General features: G+C 33.5%; 1 protein-coding gene across 1 annotated transcript in view; it reads right to left on the reverse strand.

Annotated features, from left to right (window-relative positions):
• The window catches only part of LOC107725667 (protein kinase C-binding protein NELL2-like), a 54,226-nt gene that overhangs the window by 22,433 nt on the left and 17,413 nt on the right, over positions 1–14,380 (reverse strand). The window contains exons 13-15 of the mRNA XM_016535023.1: positions 10,148–10,273; positions 4,669–4,791; positions 3,041–3,136 (exon numbers count right to left, since the gene is read on the reverse strand). Of these exons, the coding sequence (XP_016390509.1) occupies positions 3,041–3,136; positions 4,669–4,791; positions 10,148–10,273 (345 nt within the window). The remainder of the gene's footprint in view (positions 1–3,040; positions 3,137–4,668; positions 4,792–10,147; positions 10,274–14,380) is intronic.

Below are 14,380 nucleotides of genomic sequence, written 5' to 3' on the forward strand. Positions count from 1 at the left end.
TTGAATTTTATGCGAGCAGCTACTGGTAGCCAGTGCAAATTGATGAACAGAGGTGTGACATGTGTTCTTTTCGGCTCATTAAAGATTAATCTTGCAGCGGCATTTTGGATTAGTTGTAGAGGTTTGATAGAAGTGGTTGGAAGACCTGCCAAGAGAGCATTGCAATAGTCCCGCCTGGATAGAACAAGAGCTTGAACAAGGATTTGTGTTGCATGTTCTGAAAGAAAGGGCCTGATCTTCTTAATGTTGTATAAAGCAAATCTGCAGGACCGGGTAGTTTTAGCAATGTGGTCTGAGAAAGTCAGCTGATCATCAATCATAACTCCAAGGTTTCTGGCTGTTTTTGAAGGAGTTATGGTTGATGTGCCTAACTGGATGGTGAAACTGTGATGAAACTATGGGTTTGCTGGAACCACAAGCAGTTCTGTCTTGGCAAGTTTGAGTTGAAGTTGATGGTCCTTCATCCAGTATGAAATGTCTGTTAGACAAGCTGAGATTTGAGCAGCTTTTGTCGGATCATCAGGATGGAATGAGAGGTAGAGTTGAGTGTCATCAGCATAGCAGTGATATGAAAAGCCATGTTTCTGAATGACAGAACCTAGTGATGCCATGTAGACAGAGAAGAGAAGTGGTCCAAGAACTGAGCCCTGAGGCACCCCAGTAGTTAGATGTTGTGACTTGGACACCTCACCTCTCCAAGATAGAGAGAGGTGAGGAATTGTTTAGCCGTGGGGACCTCAATTTAGGTCCCCACCGTGACATGAGTCCCCATGAGTCTGTGTGTATTCAGGTTTAAGTCCCCATCAGAATAGAAAAACAGGTACACACACACACACACACATATACACACATACCGATCCCCAGAGCCATAAAAAAGCTTCATGTCCATCTCTTTTCTGCTGTTCCAGAGTTTAGTGGCTCGCTTGAAATTGTACCTGAATGCCAACAGAAGCCTGCACTGCGAACATCCTTAGAACTACATGGAAATACATTTGGTGTAGAAACAATTTTCACTCAGAAATTGCTAGTAAATTTCACAGATAATTACAAAGAAACATTAGTAAAATTAGTAAAACAAGTAAAATTAGTTTGTCAAATTGGCAGTGTATATTCTCTGAAAAAAGTCGTATTAGCTTACACAGATATGATTCTCAAGTAAATGTTTTAAGAAGATATAGATTTTTTTTTTTGCTCCAGTGTTCATTTCTGAATATTTTTCTGTCAACACTAAAAGTGCAATACTGTGTGAAGCTACGAAATCACAGTCCTTCAGAACATATTTAATGTTTAATATAAAGCTATGAGGTGTGGGCAGGGCTTGTCAGCACAGCATGACAAAACACAAACAAGACGTCTTGTTGTGTGTCACACTTGTCATGATTGATTAGGACACAAACTGAAATTACATGGAAGAAATGTGATCTATATCTTCACGCTCTCATGTCGCGTTTGGTTAAAATATGGTGTCGGAGAAACAGGTGATATCTATCTTCAGAATCAGACATACATATATTTAAACTGCAATGACACTTGGTTCACTTGTGTATATGTGGGGTTTCATGAATAAAAGCTGCATTGATGACAGAATATAGCACATATATAAGGATAAGCTGCATTGGATAACGTATCACATGCTTGAAAGTTGAACACTGATTTTTGCTGATTGATAGATAGACAGACAGACAGACAGACAGACAAACAAACAAATAAATAAACAAACAAATATTTTTGGGGGTCTTTTTCTGATTTTATTGTCTTATTTCTCTGTCATTTTTTGTCTTTGTCTGTATTTTTGTTAATTTAGTTCATTAACAACATAAAACAACCAACAAATAAATAAGTAAATAAAATATTCAAAAACATGAAGCTCATTGTCATTACAATAAAAAAAAAAAACAGTACAACCAGACTGAAGAATATTAGTTTTGTCATAATTTCACCATTCTACCCACAAAATAATAAATATTAATAACAAGCAAACATTATTAATATTCATATTACATTACAACTAAATATTACATTGTATATTATTAATAAGCATATAACAATTATTAATATTTATGATAATTAATTACTTATTATAATTAATATAAATAATCATTAATCATTTATATTAATATTTAACTTACATTTGAGGTTTAAATTGTTATCGAAAAATCATAGAATTTCACTAGCATAGCAACTACTGAAAATATTTTAATATTGAACTTTTATTATAATTTGAATTTTTATATCCATCACTATTATATTACATTATTATATTTTTATTTTTATATTATTTATATTAATATTAACTTACATTAAATTATATTATATTAATATTACAATATATTAAAAAAGAAAAATATAATCATATTTAACTTTTACTATAATTCAAATGAATCATTTTACTATAATTCCCACTATTATAAAAAATAGTTATACCAAGTAATTATATTTTTCTTTTTTAAATAATTTATAAATACATTTGTTACATTTAATTATTAATTTGTTGTTATTGTGAATAAGTAACATTTTCCATACTGAATATTTTGATAATAATCTGTATTCTAATTATAATAAAATAAATAACATTAATTAGTTTATATTCTGTATTGTAACACAGAACTATATTCTTCTGTCATGCAAACAGCAAAATGTAGAGAATAATCTTAGCAAGACTTAAGTGAATACGTTTAGCAGTACTTTATATTATCCTTAGACATTAATCATCAAATTTATAGCAAACATACATATCCACAGTGTCATGAAATATGGCACAGTCCACAGAGAGACATCTTTGAACATGTTCACATTCTTGGAAATTATCTGAGATAAGTATCTCACTCGCCTGGAAAATATAAAAAATAAATCACCTCATGGCTTCTGCAGCTCCTGCAGCACTACATTTCTACTCCATCACTATAATATGAAAACACTTGAGGGGCAACATCACATTATGAGAATATGTTGCACACTTTTCTCCACTCCCAATTTCTTGCCCTGGCATCTGCTGAAAGGTTACAGGAAATGTCCTTCCACTGGTCTAATTGCGTCTTACCTGTCTCACATCTCTTTCCAGTGAAGCCCTGCTGGCAGACGCAGGTATCTGGAGAGACGCAGGAGCCTCCGTTGAGACACTGGCCCTCACACAGCGCTGCACATCAAACACAAGACACAGGGGTCAACACACATTTCAGCAGGATTACACCATAGCAATAAAAACTGCTCTCTGCAAACCAGAGGCTGAGCTAATGCATGTGTGCAGTATAGCCATGTACACTGTAAAACAAAGATTTTTCATCAATAAAACAAAGATTATTAGAGTATGCTTCACAAGAAAATTATATTCCAGCCTTTTAATTTCAAGTTTATTTGTTACTTGCCATTTCTTTGTAATTAATTGTGAAATTTACTAGCAATTGAGTGAAAAAGTGAAAAACTACACAAATTTTTTTTAATATACTGTAATTGTACCATTTGCAGCATGCATCCATATGTGGGAGTGAACGGTCAAGCACACTTCTCGGTCAAAATGTTGGCCTTGGCAAGAAAATGTAACATTCTGGATCATGCATTAGGTCATGCAGCGCAAATGCTGATTATTGTTTTATTTGCTTGTAATTTGTTTACTTTTTAATTACTTTTGGGGGGGGGGGATTGTTTACTTAATTAAGAAATAACATTTACATTTCTTTTAAGTGTTAATTTACATAAATTAATTTATTGGCATTAATTCCAAAAAATGTATATTAATTTAGAAATGTATTTATTAATATACTAATTTGAATACCTAAAATACTGTTTGCTTAATTTGTATCTTTGTTCTGTTTCTTTTATTTGCTTCTAATTGTTTTCTTTATTATGAACTGTTTACCTGAATAACTACTTGACAAATTATTTAATACATATTTGTTCATATTTATTAAATATAAAATATTTATTAATAAATAAATAAATAAATATTTATGCAAATTGAGAATTCATAAAGCAATATCTTAGTTCTGTTATTTTTTATTTTATTATTACTATTATTATTTTTGGCTTATAATTTGTTTAATTGTTCTTTGTTTTTATTATTGTTTACTTGGAATAACTGCTTGAAAAAAAACTGTTTTTTTTTTCTTTTTAAATTGAGAAATACTTTGTATGCCTTTTGTTCTTCTGTGACACATAAGATATTTTGAGAAATGTCTGTTTTTGTCCATACAATGGAAGTCAATGGTTACCAAAGCTGTTTGGTAAAAAACAATATTATTCAATATTCTGTGTTCCACACAAGAAAGTAAGTCATTTGGATTTGAAAAAAAAAAAAAAAGACATGAGGATGAGTACATCATGAAAAAAATCTTCAGTACACTTTAGTATATATAGGGACCAATTCTCACTATTAACTAGTTGCTTATTAGCATGCCTATTATTAACATATTGGCTGTTTAAAAGCACATATTCTACATCCCTAATCAACCCAATACCTAAACTTAACAAACTACCTTACTGACTATTAATAAGCAGCAAATTAGGAGTTTATTGAGGCAAAAGTCATATATGGTTTGTTAATAGCGAGATTTGGACCTTAAAATAAAGTGTGACACTGACATTACATTTTTTATAGAAAATCCCAAATTTTTACTGTAATTTTGGTACCAAGACTAGTGTGTAATGTAGAGTTCAGATGTTTGTGCTTACCTCTGCAGACGGTTCCGTTACCGACGTACCCTGGTTTACAGGAGCAACTGTGTCCGCCAACCGTGTTGAAGCAAAGAGCGTTTTCGTCACAGGTATTCAGTTCACGCACACACTCATCGTGCTCTGAAAACACAAGAGGAGTGTGCATCAGTGTGTGTTTGCACACTTTCCTCAAACTTTTTTGCACATTCGGCACTTTCCATCTTCCTTGCTGCTGTTTCTCTCGGGAGGCATGCAATTCCAGCTCAAAGATGAAAAACAGGCAGGAGGAAAGAGAAAGAGACAGAAAGAAAGAAAGAATAAAACACGGAAAGGAGTAGGAGTCAGATGCGCATGAGCACGGTGCTTTGGGAATAACTGACACTACTGTACAAAAATAATATGCCACAGTCTTTGTTGAAGGTTGTCTGCACTTTTGAGATGCTGTCAAAGAGTTTTTTGCACTTAGACGTTCTCTATCTGGGAAGCAAAGTCTCAAAAAAACTGTAAAAGGGCTATAGTTTATGATGTTCAGATAAATAAATAATAAACATAAACAAATTCAGGATTCTTTGATTAAATAATTCAAAAGAACAGCATGTATTTGAAGTAGAAACATTTTGTAATATTAAAAATGTCTTTACTGTGAATTTTGATCAGTGTAATACATCCGTATTTAATAAAGATATTAATTAATTTCTTTTTTTTTTTAATTACTTATTTCAAAATTCTGAATGGTACTGCTTTACGGTTTCCAAAAATATTAAGAACAACTGTTTTCAATATTGATAATAATTAATAAATGTTTTTTTTGAGCACCAAATCAACATATTAGAATGATTTCTGAAGGATCATGTGACACTAATGGATGGAGTAATGATTTATTTATTTGGTCACACTTTATTTTAAGGTTCAATTCTTGCTATTAACAAACCATTAACTATGATTTGTGCCTCAACAAACTCCTAATTTGCTGCTTATTATTAGTTCGTAAGGTAGTTGTTAAGTTTAGGTATTGGGTATTAGGGATGTAGAATATGGTTATGCAGAATATGTGCTTTATAAGTACTAATAAACTCCCAATATGTTAATAATAGGCATGCTAATAAGCAACTATAGTGAAAATTGGTCCCTATACTGAGGTGTTAACTTTTATTTATTTTTTAATTTAATTGAACATAATGAACTATACATTTTCAGTTTTTTTGAGCCTTTGCCTTTTTATTTTCCTCCGACTTTCACTTAAAAATCAAGCTTTATTTATTTATTATTTTGTCACTAGCACTCTAACTAACTAACTAACTTTAATCTTTAATAGTCATTTTCCATTTTCTCGTAAATTACTAAATGAAATAACCAAATTATTGGATTGAAACATAATTTATAATAAAGACAGCAAACCAGTCCATATATTGTTTCACAATGTTACAGTCTTACAATGACCTCCAGATGACCCCATACTAGAAGAAATTAAATGTCAAAGAAAGGACCTCCACTGCAGAGCCTCTGTCATTAATATTTCTCTTTGGGGAAAAATGTTCCCACAGCAGCCAGGAGTTAAGGAGAATCGGACAGACACTCACAGAGAATAGTGAAGTTACTGTGAAAATGTTGGTGAAACTTCAGTGAACCTCATAAATATATCATACCGACCAATGTCTAAAACAAAACTAAACTAAAAATCTAACCTTATGTTTGGTATTAGGGATGCACAATATATGCTGATATCGGTTATCGGCCGATATTAGAGATTTTTTTTTTTTTATTATTTACCTGTATTGGCCAATGTATATGTTGGTCTATATTATATATTTTAACTGTGCATGTGCAACTTCCCTATTTAATATTAAACTCACTCAATATTAAAAAAAACACCAATAACTGCAATGCCATTTTTAGCTAATCTAAGACTGAATATTCATTTTTCATGTACATTATAATGCTGTGATGCCTAAATTCAACAGTAGCGTTTAAAATGATTGATTACATTTTTTTTTTTTTATCTCATGTGAAGATCGAGATGAATCCCTCACAGTGGACGTGTTTGTATGGTCTGATTTCTCATCTGCGTTGACTCATCTGCCCATGACAGCTAAAGCGACACCAATTATCCTGCTAATTACTCATATTAACAAAGCTTTTCTCTCCTTGCCTCACACATATTCATTTACCTTCTATCTTCCAGATGGGCAGATCTATCAGTTTCCACCAGGTGAAAAATGTTTTCTCTACTTCTCAGTCATATACTCACATAAGCAATGCAAGCAACAACAGACTCATATTGTGCTTCTATATATATATATATATATATATATATATATATATGAGAATTTCCTCCTCAGGTTTTCCTTCTCTACTGATTTATTTCTCCAAATCCCAGTGTTTACACCTGTCTGGTGTCTTTTTCTTAAACGCGTCACTTGCCATCTCCTCAAACTCATCCTCCAGTGAAGTGAAACTGCCTAATCAACTTTAGTCATAAATCTTACAACACACATCTTTAAATCACTCTCATTAAAATGTCATTAAATCATCTCATTAAAACGCACTTTAACTGATGAATGATACTGATTGGCTGTGTTTTTATGCTGCGGTTCCTCATCTATGATCACCTCAGGATGCATTTGCAGCTGAATTAAGGAACCTTCACCAGTGCAGTGCAGATCACATATTCAGTCTGAATGCTTTAACAGGGTGTCAAAAATCATATTCGTTCTTACCGACAGAAATGCTATTTCTCAAGCATGCAACAAAATCATGTTTGGAATAGATGATTCTTTGTGTTTGTGCATGAAAGGGATAGTTCATTCAAAAATGAAAATCATTTACTCATCCTCATGTCTTTTGAAATGTGTATGACTTCTTTATTCTATGGAACACAAAAGAAGACGTTCAGCAGAATGTTCAAGCTGCTCTTTTCCACAAAGTAAGGGAATGGTGACCATGGTTGCGGAAAATCTTTAAAATGTGATGCATATCGATCACTTGTAGAACAGCATGAACATTCTTCAAAGCACCTCCTTTGGAGAAGCAAAAAAAGTCACAGAACTAAGACATGAGTGCGAGTAAATGAAGACAATTTCCATTTCGAGATTAACTATTCCTTGAAAAATAGAAACCTAATGACGTGAAATCTCTCTGATCTTTGAAGGAACATTTATATGGACAGCTCTGTCCAGAGCAGCACATAAATGAACTGATTGGAGACCAACATCATTTCAGGCTTAACATCTGCTGACTGCTCAAGGGGAACTAATGAAGTATTCTGTGAGAGACACAGAAAGAAAGGAGAACTAGAAACCCCATAATGTCCGTTATTAATGCCATATATTCTTTTTCTATATTCTTTGTTTGACAACAAACACTAACTAATGACTAGCACTGTTTATGTAACTGACAAAACCTCTGAGGCCTACAAGTTTGTTCATTGCTGAGTAAAGGATGTAATTAGTAAATATCAGTGAGCTGATCATGAAGGCAAGAGAGAGTTTTAATGAACAGATATGGAAACAGTGGAGCACAATTAAAATAATTACAGTAATTCCAATAACGTCTGATGTTTTAAATTAAAATATGATCGGCTGATTAAAAGTGCTCTCGTTTTAAATCAGGTAACGTCTATTGCAGCTTCATATGAAATGAATTCCAGTTTCGACTGATGTGACTGCAGCCTGCAGATTATCTCATAATAATCCCACAGGCAAAATACGCAATATTTTTCTCTATGTGACAGCACACATGAATAATTGAAAATAATAATGTTTTGCCATCAGAAAGCCAACCTTGGTAATTACAGAAGCAGATACACAGCTTTGAGCCAATCAACAACAGATGCAAAGCTTTCAACCAATCATCAATGGGGAACAGATCCAGAGGGAAGAACGAGAGATTAAACACACAGAATTAAACTGATAACTGCTGCAAGTAACAGTTTCATTAAATTGATATAAAAGCAGCATGGTGTGCATTTAAATGAAAGGACATCTCTTACCTGTACATTTTAAGAAAAAGACACATACTTACAGAATTGATTAAAAAAATTACAAACAAAATCTGATTCTGAACCATTTCTGGGATTCTAGAATAGAATTTCAGCCATTTATGGATCAGTTTCTAAAATAATTCTCTAGATATGCAAATGCAACCATAGAATAATTGACTCCATACCTCTACATAAGGTTGGGGCTCAATGCTGTTCAATTTATATATGTTTTTTCATCAACCACTGAGCATAACCATATTACCAGGTCATTAGAAGTTTGCTTTCATACATCAGTCCAGCCCTTTCCATTAGAAAACAACATGCAGCATTGCAGACTACTTGAAAAATAATGACAATAAATAATAACAATGCAGCTGGCCTTGAGCACACATGGCTTTCTAAGATGATCAGCAGAAAAAAAACCTTGAATAGTTTCCAAAATAAAAGCTGAATTGCTGTTGCCCATGGTTGCACCTTGCAGCCCAGGTGCAGTTTTTTTGTGCTTTTGTGTATTTATTGAGACAGAAACCTTCCTGGCCTCTTCGTTGTAATTAATTCACTTTTAAAGTAGGTCACAGAAGGACTAAGGCTCATTTATCGTGTAGCTGTTCCCTTGCATCGTGTTTTGCTTCCTTATCCTGCACTCCTGAAGAGATTTAATTGCTTTTTTAAGTTAAAGATCAGGAGCACGTACCATCTGTACTTTCCATCAGTGAAAAATTTCGCATATGCTGTCTTTCTTTTTTTCCCCCAATTTGCTTTCTCAAATTGTTCTCTCCCTCTGTTTAATTGTTCATTGAAAATCTTTATTGTCCACACATGTGGAAATTCATCCTCGGCCTCACAGTAACAAAATACAAATAATAAAAACAGCAAAAATTTAACAAAACACTACAGAGAAACCAGTGGCTCCTAGGTTTACTTTTATGTTTCAAATAAAAGTATATTAGAATGTAATTGTAATAATATTTTACAATATTACTGTTTTTACTGTGTTTTTCATCAAATAAACACAGCCTTGATCTGCTTAAGAGACAAAAGAAAATCATAATTATTCCAACATTTGGGAATATTAAATATTAAAATATTATAACATGTACTAAAATATTAAATATAGTAGATGCATCCATAATAAAATATTAATTAACATATAACATTATTAAAATAATGTAATTTATTTCTATGATGTATTATTTTTTAATTCTATCTACATATTAACAAATGTGAACCATATTTAATGAGTGAAAAAATTAGCTTTTTTGAGGGGAAAAAATCTGATAATAGAAAATATGCCAAATGTAGCATATTAGATTAATTTATGGGGTCTTTAAACATATTTTAATGGCCTGGAGCTACTGTACGTATGACCTAATTATAAACACTCCAGACACATTAAGCCATGGTGCTCATCTGAGAGATTCAGGTTTGAATCCAGCCTGCATTATGCCCCATTCCGCTTCTCTCCACCCTAATAATTCGCTGGCAAAAAAAGCATATTTTAATGACTTCTTTACTCACCTGTGCAAGAGTAATCATCAATCCGGACATAGCCGGTGTTGCAGACACACATAAAGGAGCCGGGTGTGTTCATACACATCGTGTTCTCTCTGCAGTAGTGTTTCCCCTCCGCACACTCATCGATATCTGCAACCACAGCAGAACAGAAGACACACTCTGTACTATGACCCGAACACAACACGGTTTTCAAAACATTTGGGAAGAAGCAGTGCCAAAAACCACCATTCACACTGCAGCTGTGATCAATTAGCAGCATTTGTCAAGGGTGCAGGAAGATCCAGTCATTACATCATAAGCGTTCTGTTTTACGAAGAACATTACTGTTCACACTGCTGCAGGAAACTGTTAAGATTGTAAAATAGCAGGAACATCAACACCACGTTTGAATGTTTTGATGAATATTTATGTACAAAATTTTTTTAATTATGACTATTTAATCATACATTTGTCGCCTCAAAACTCATATGACTCCCTGTGTTCCATGTGAAAAAAAAACTTTAAACTTTTTGTACATACAGTGGGTACGGAAAGTATTCAGACCCCCTTAAATTTTTCACTCTGTTATATTGCAGCCATTTGCTAAAATCATTTAAGTTAATTTTTTTTCCTCATTAATGTACACACAGCACCCCATATTGACATTAATGAGGAAAAAAAATTTACTTAAATGATTTTAGCAAATGGCTGCAATATAACAAAGAGTGAAAAATTTAAGGGGGTCTGAATACTTTCCGTACCCACTGTATACCTGAAACTTTAGCAGCCTTGATAACAGAAAGAATACAAATAAATCTATAATAAAGAGAAAGAGGTTTGAATATCTTTTGAAAATAATGTACAGTACTGTATATGTGACTCAATTCAGTCCTTAAACTGCATTAACAAAACACAGAGCACTTCTAGACCTTTCACTTTCTGTGCCTTTCCTCCTCCCCCTTCACTTTCTCAGCCTCCAGCTTTTTCTCTTACACTTTTCATAGATACACACTTGTCCTTCGGTCCACCCACACTCTCCTCCTCAAGAACACTTTATATAATCTTCCTCACATTTCTTTTCTCTGTTAAATCTACAAAGCACAAACTCATGTTCTTAATCAGCATTTTGTCTTATTTCCAACAAAAATATAATTTTAATATCCTTAGAAGATATATTTGGTAAAGAAACAAAAGTTGCTTGATATTACAACTTGTTTTAAAAAAATATATATATATTTTGAGGTTCATCTTTATTACCCCATTAGCAAATGTAGGCATAAAACTGATTTTTGTGAGGAAACAGATTTTTGTAAGGTTCAGGCTTAAAGTAAAAGTCCATCCATCCATCCATCCATCTTGTCCTATCTAGGGACAAAACAAAACAAAAAACAAAACAAAACAAAACCAACCTGTCCTATCTAGGGTCAGCAAAACAACAAAACAAAACAAAACAAAAAATCCAATCAAACAACCTGTCCTATCATGGGTGGACAAAACAAAACAAAACAAAATCTAACCAACCAACCAACTTGTCCTATCTAGGGTCAGCCAAACAAAACAAAACCCAACCCACCAACTTGTCCTATCTAGGGTCAGCCAAACAAAACAAAACCCAACCCACCAACTTGTCCTATCTAGGGTCAGCAAAGGGTAAAATAAAATAAAATAAAATAAAATAAAAAAAATCCAACCAACCTGTCCTATCATGGGTGGACAAAACAAAACAAAACAAAAAACAGAAAAAAACAAAACAAAACAAAACCAACCAACCAACTTGTCCTATCTAGGGTCAGCCAAACAAAACAAAACAAAATCCAACCCACCAACTTGTCTTATCTAGGGTCAGAAAAAGGTAAAATAAAATAAAATAAAATATATTCTCTGAAAATAAGTCTTATTAACTTACGCAGAGGCATGACAACCACTTTTTTGAGAATTAATAATTATAATAATAGCCTTTGCCCATCACTTGCTTTAGCAATGAACTGATAAAGTCAAGTTTTCTTTTTAAGATGGTGTAAACATAATATAAATCCATCAGAGCAGTGTGTTTGGTTTAAAAGTAAATATTGGAGAGAATGTCTGCAAAGCCTAATCTGTCCCAATATGTCTTCTGTGGAGAATTCAGTGCTTAAAATAAGGAAACACTCACTCATCACTTCTGTAATTGAAAATGTAATGCCTTTTTCAGCTGCTTTTGTTCTAGAAGATATGAATTCCAAATTAATAATTTAAAGTTTATTTCAGAGCCACACTGGTATTATTCATAACCCTGAGGCTGCTACAAACTATCGACTGCACGTCCATGCAAACATACAGAATTTTTCACAAGCTAACAAGGCTTTCACTAACACAACTTTCATATAGAAGCCACTGTCAGTTTTTTCTGTATTTTTTTAATGTTAAAACACTTCATATTATACCAGCTCAATGTGCGGAGACAACTATAAGTGAACTAAAATTCATTGATTAATTGTAGCAAGAAGCATAAACACATAAACAAAGAGTTTTCCCCGTTTCTGTGGCTCTTTCCTAACTGGTATCAAAACAGGGAAAATCATCATATTTCCAAATGCTAAAAGAGTCCAACAGTGCTTGATAAAGAGTGCTATTATGACCCAGCAGGTCCTCTCAGATGTGTCTCAGATTTTATCAAGTCATACTGAGTCTTGGAGCATTACTACATTACTGTAACAACTGTGTTGCGTAAATTCTTTCAGACACTCACAGAAGCTTTCAGGGCATTTCAGGTGACTAAAAGTTCTTCTGTCACTTCCCCTAAGATTGTCTATTGATTGTCTTTGCCGGAAGCATCCTACTGTGACTCACAGTGATAAAGGTGAGAGTCACATTAAGACAAAGCAAGTTGTTCACCTCCACATCACTTTAAAGCGCAGCCATCACAATTGATTGTTCACAGTTTAAGGTTTTCAATTAAGATGCTTTCAAATAACTGCCTTGAAACGTTAGAGGGAAGTCAAAACTGGTAATAAATTTTACTGCAGGGCAAAATATGTTTTTGACCCCATTGTATGAGCAAAAACAGTTGAAACAACTTTCAATATATCTTCTTGTCCATTCCACGGAGGAAGGCAGGTTTGGAACGACATGAGGGTGAGTAAATGACAACAGAATTTTCATTTTTGGGAATTAATCTAAACAAATAGTTCACCCAAAAATTAACATTTGCTGAGAATCTACCAAGATGTATTAAAGATGTAAATTAGTTTTTGAGATTTTGAGAAATGTAGCATTACATCACTTGTTCAACAATGAATCCTCTGCAGTGAATGGGTGCCGTTAAAATGAGAGCTGAAGCACAAACAGCTGATAAAAACATCACAAACATCCACAAGTAATCTACATAACTCCTGTCCATCAATTAGCATGCTGCGAAGTGAAAATCTGCATGCTGCATGGAACAAATCCATCATTAAGGTGTTTAAACTTTAACTTTTGACCATAGTACGAGTCTATAATCCATAATAAGGCTTCCTTGAGTAAAAAAAAGTCCATCCCCTGTTTGTCCTCTAACATCAAAATCCACTGACACCTTTGTTTAGAACTGTTATGGAGTGTTTTTGTTTGTAAATGGTACTTGATCTATGCATATTTCTCTTGACTTTTTAAATAGAGAAAGCAGTATTATGGATAGCGGACTCGTATTTTAGCCGAAGTGATGGTTTGAAGGTAAAATCTTGATGAATTGATGCTTTTTGCTTCACAAGACAGTAATTGATGGACTGGAGTCGTGTGCATTACTTGTAGATTATTGTGATGTTATTATCAGCTGTTTGAACTCTTATGCTGATGGCACCCATTCACTGCAGAGGATCCATTGGTGAGCAAGTGATGTAATGCTAAATTGATTCAAATCTGTTCTGATGAAGAAACAAACTCATCTTCATCTTGGATGACCTGAAGGTAAGTAAAATTTCAGCAATTTTTCATTTTTGGGTTAACTATCCCTTTAATAGGACTCAAAAACCAAAAGAAAACCACAGAAGCACGTTTGCAGGCAACACTAAGATAAAACTATAAACAGTCATTGGACTTATGTGTGAAAAGAGATATCTGTCACGTTCTCGCTGGGCTGCCGTGTATGTTTAGACAAGGGTAGAGCCTATTAAAAGCCAGCGAGCCACAGGAACCCTCCTTCACATCTGTACACACACTCGCACAGCATGAACTCTAGGGTTTACAATGCATTAATTACAGCTGTAAGGATAATAGCAGTGCTGAAATATTCATTCAGCA

Source organism: Sinocyclocheilus rhinocerous, unplaced genomic scaffold (genome assembly GCF_001515625.1).
Source record: "Sinocyclocheilus rhinocerous isolate Xijiao unplaced genomic scaffold, SAMN03320098_v1.1 scaffold153, whole genome shotgun sequence".
NCBI classification, from domain to species: Eukaryota; Metazoa; Chordata; class Actinopteri; order Cypriniformes; family Cyprinidae; genus Sinocyclocheilus; species Sinocyclocheilus rhinocerous.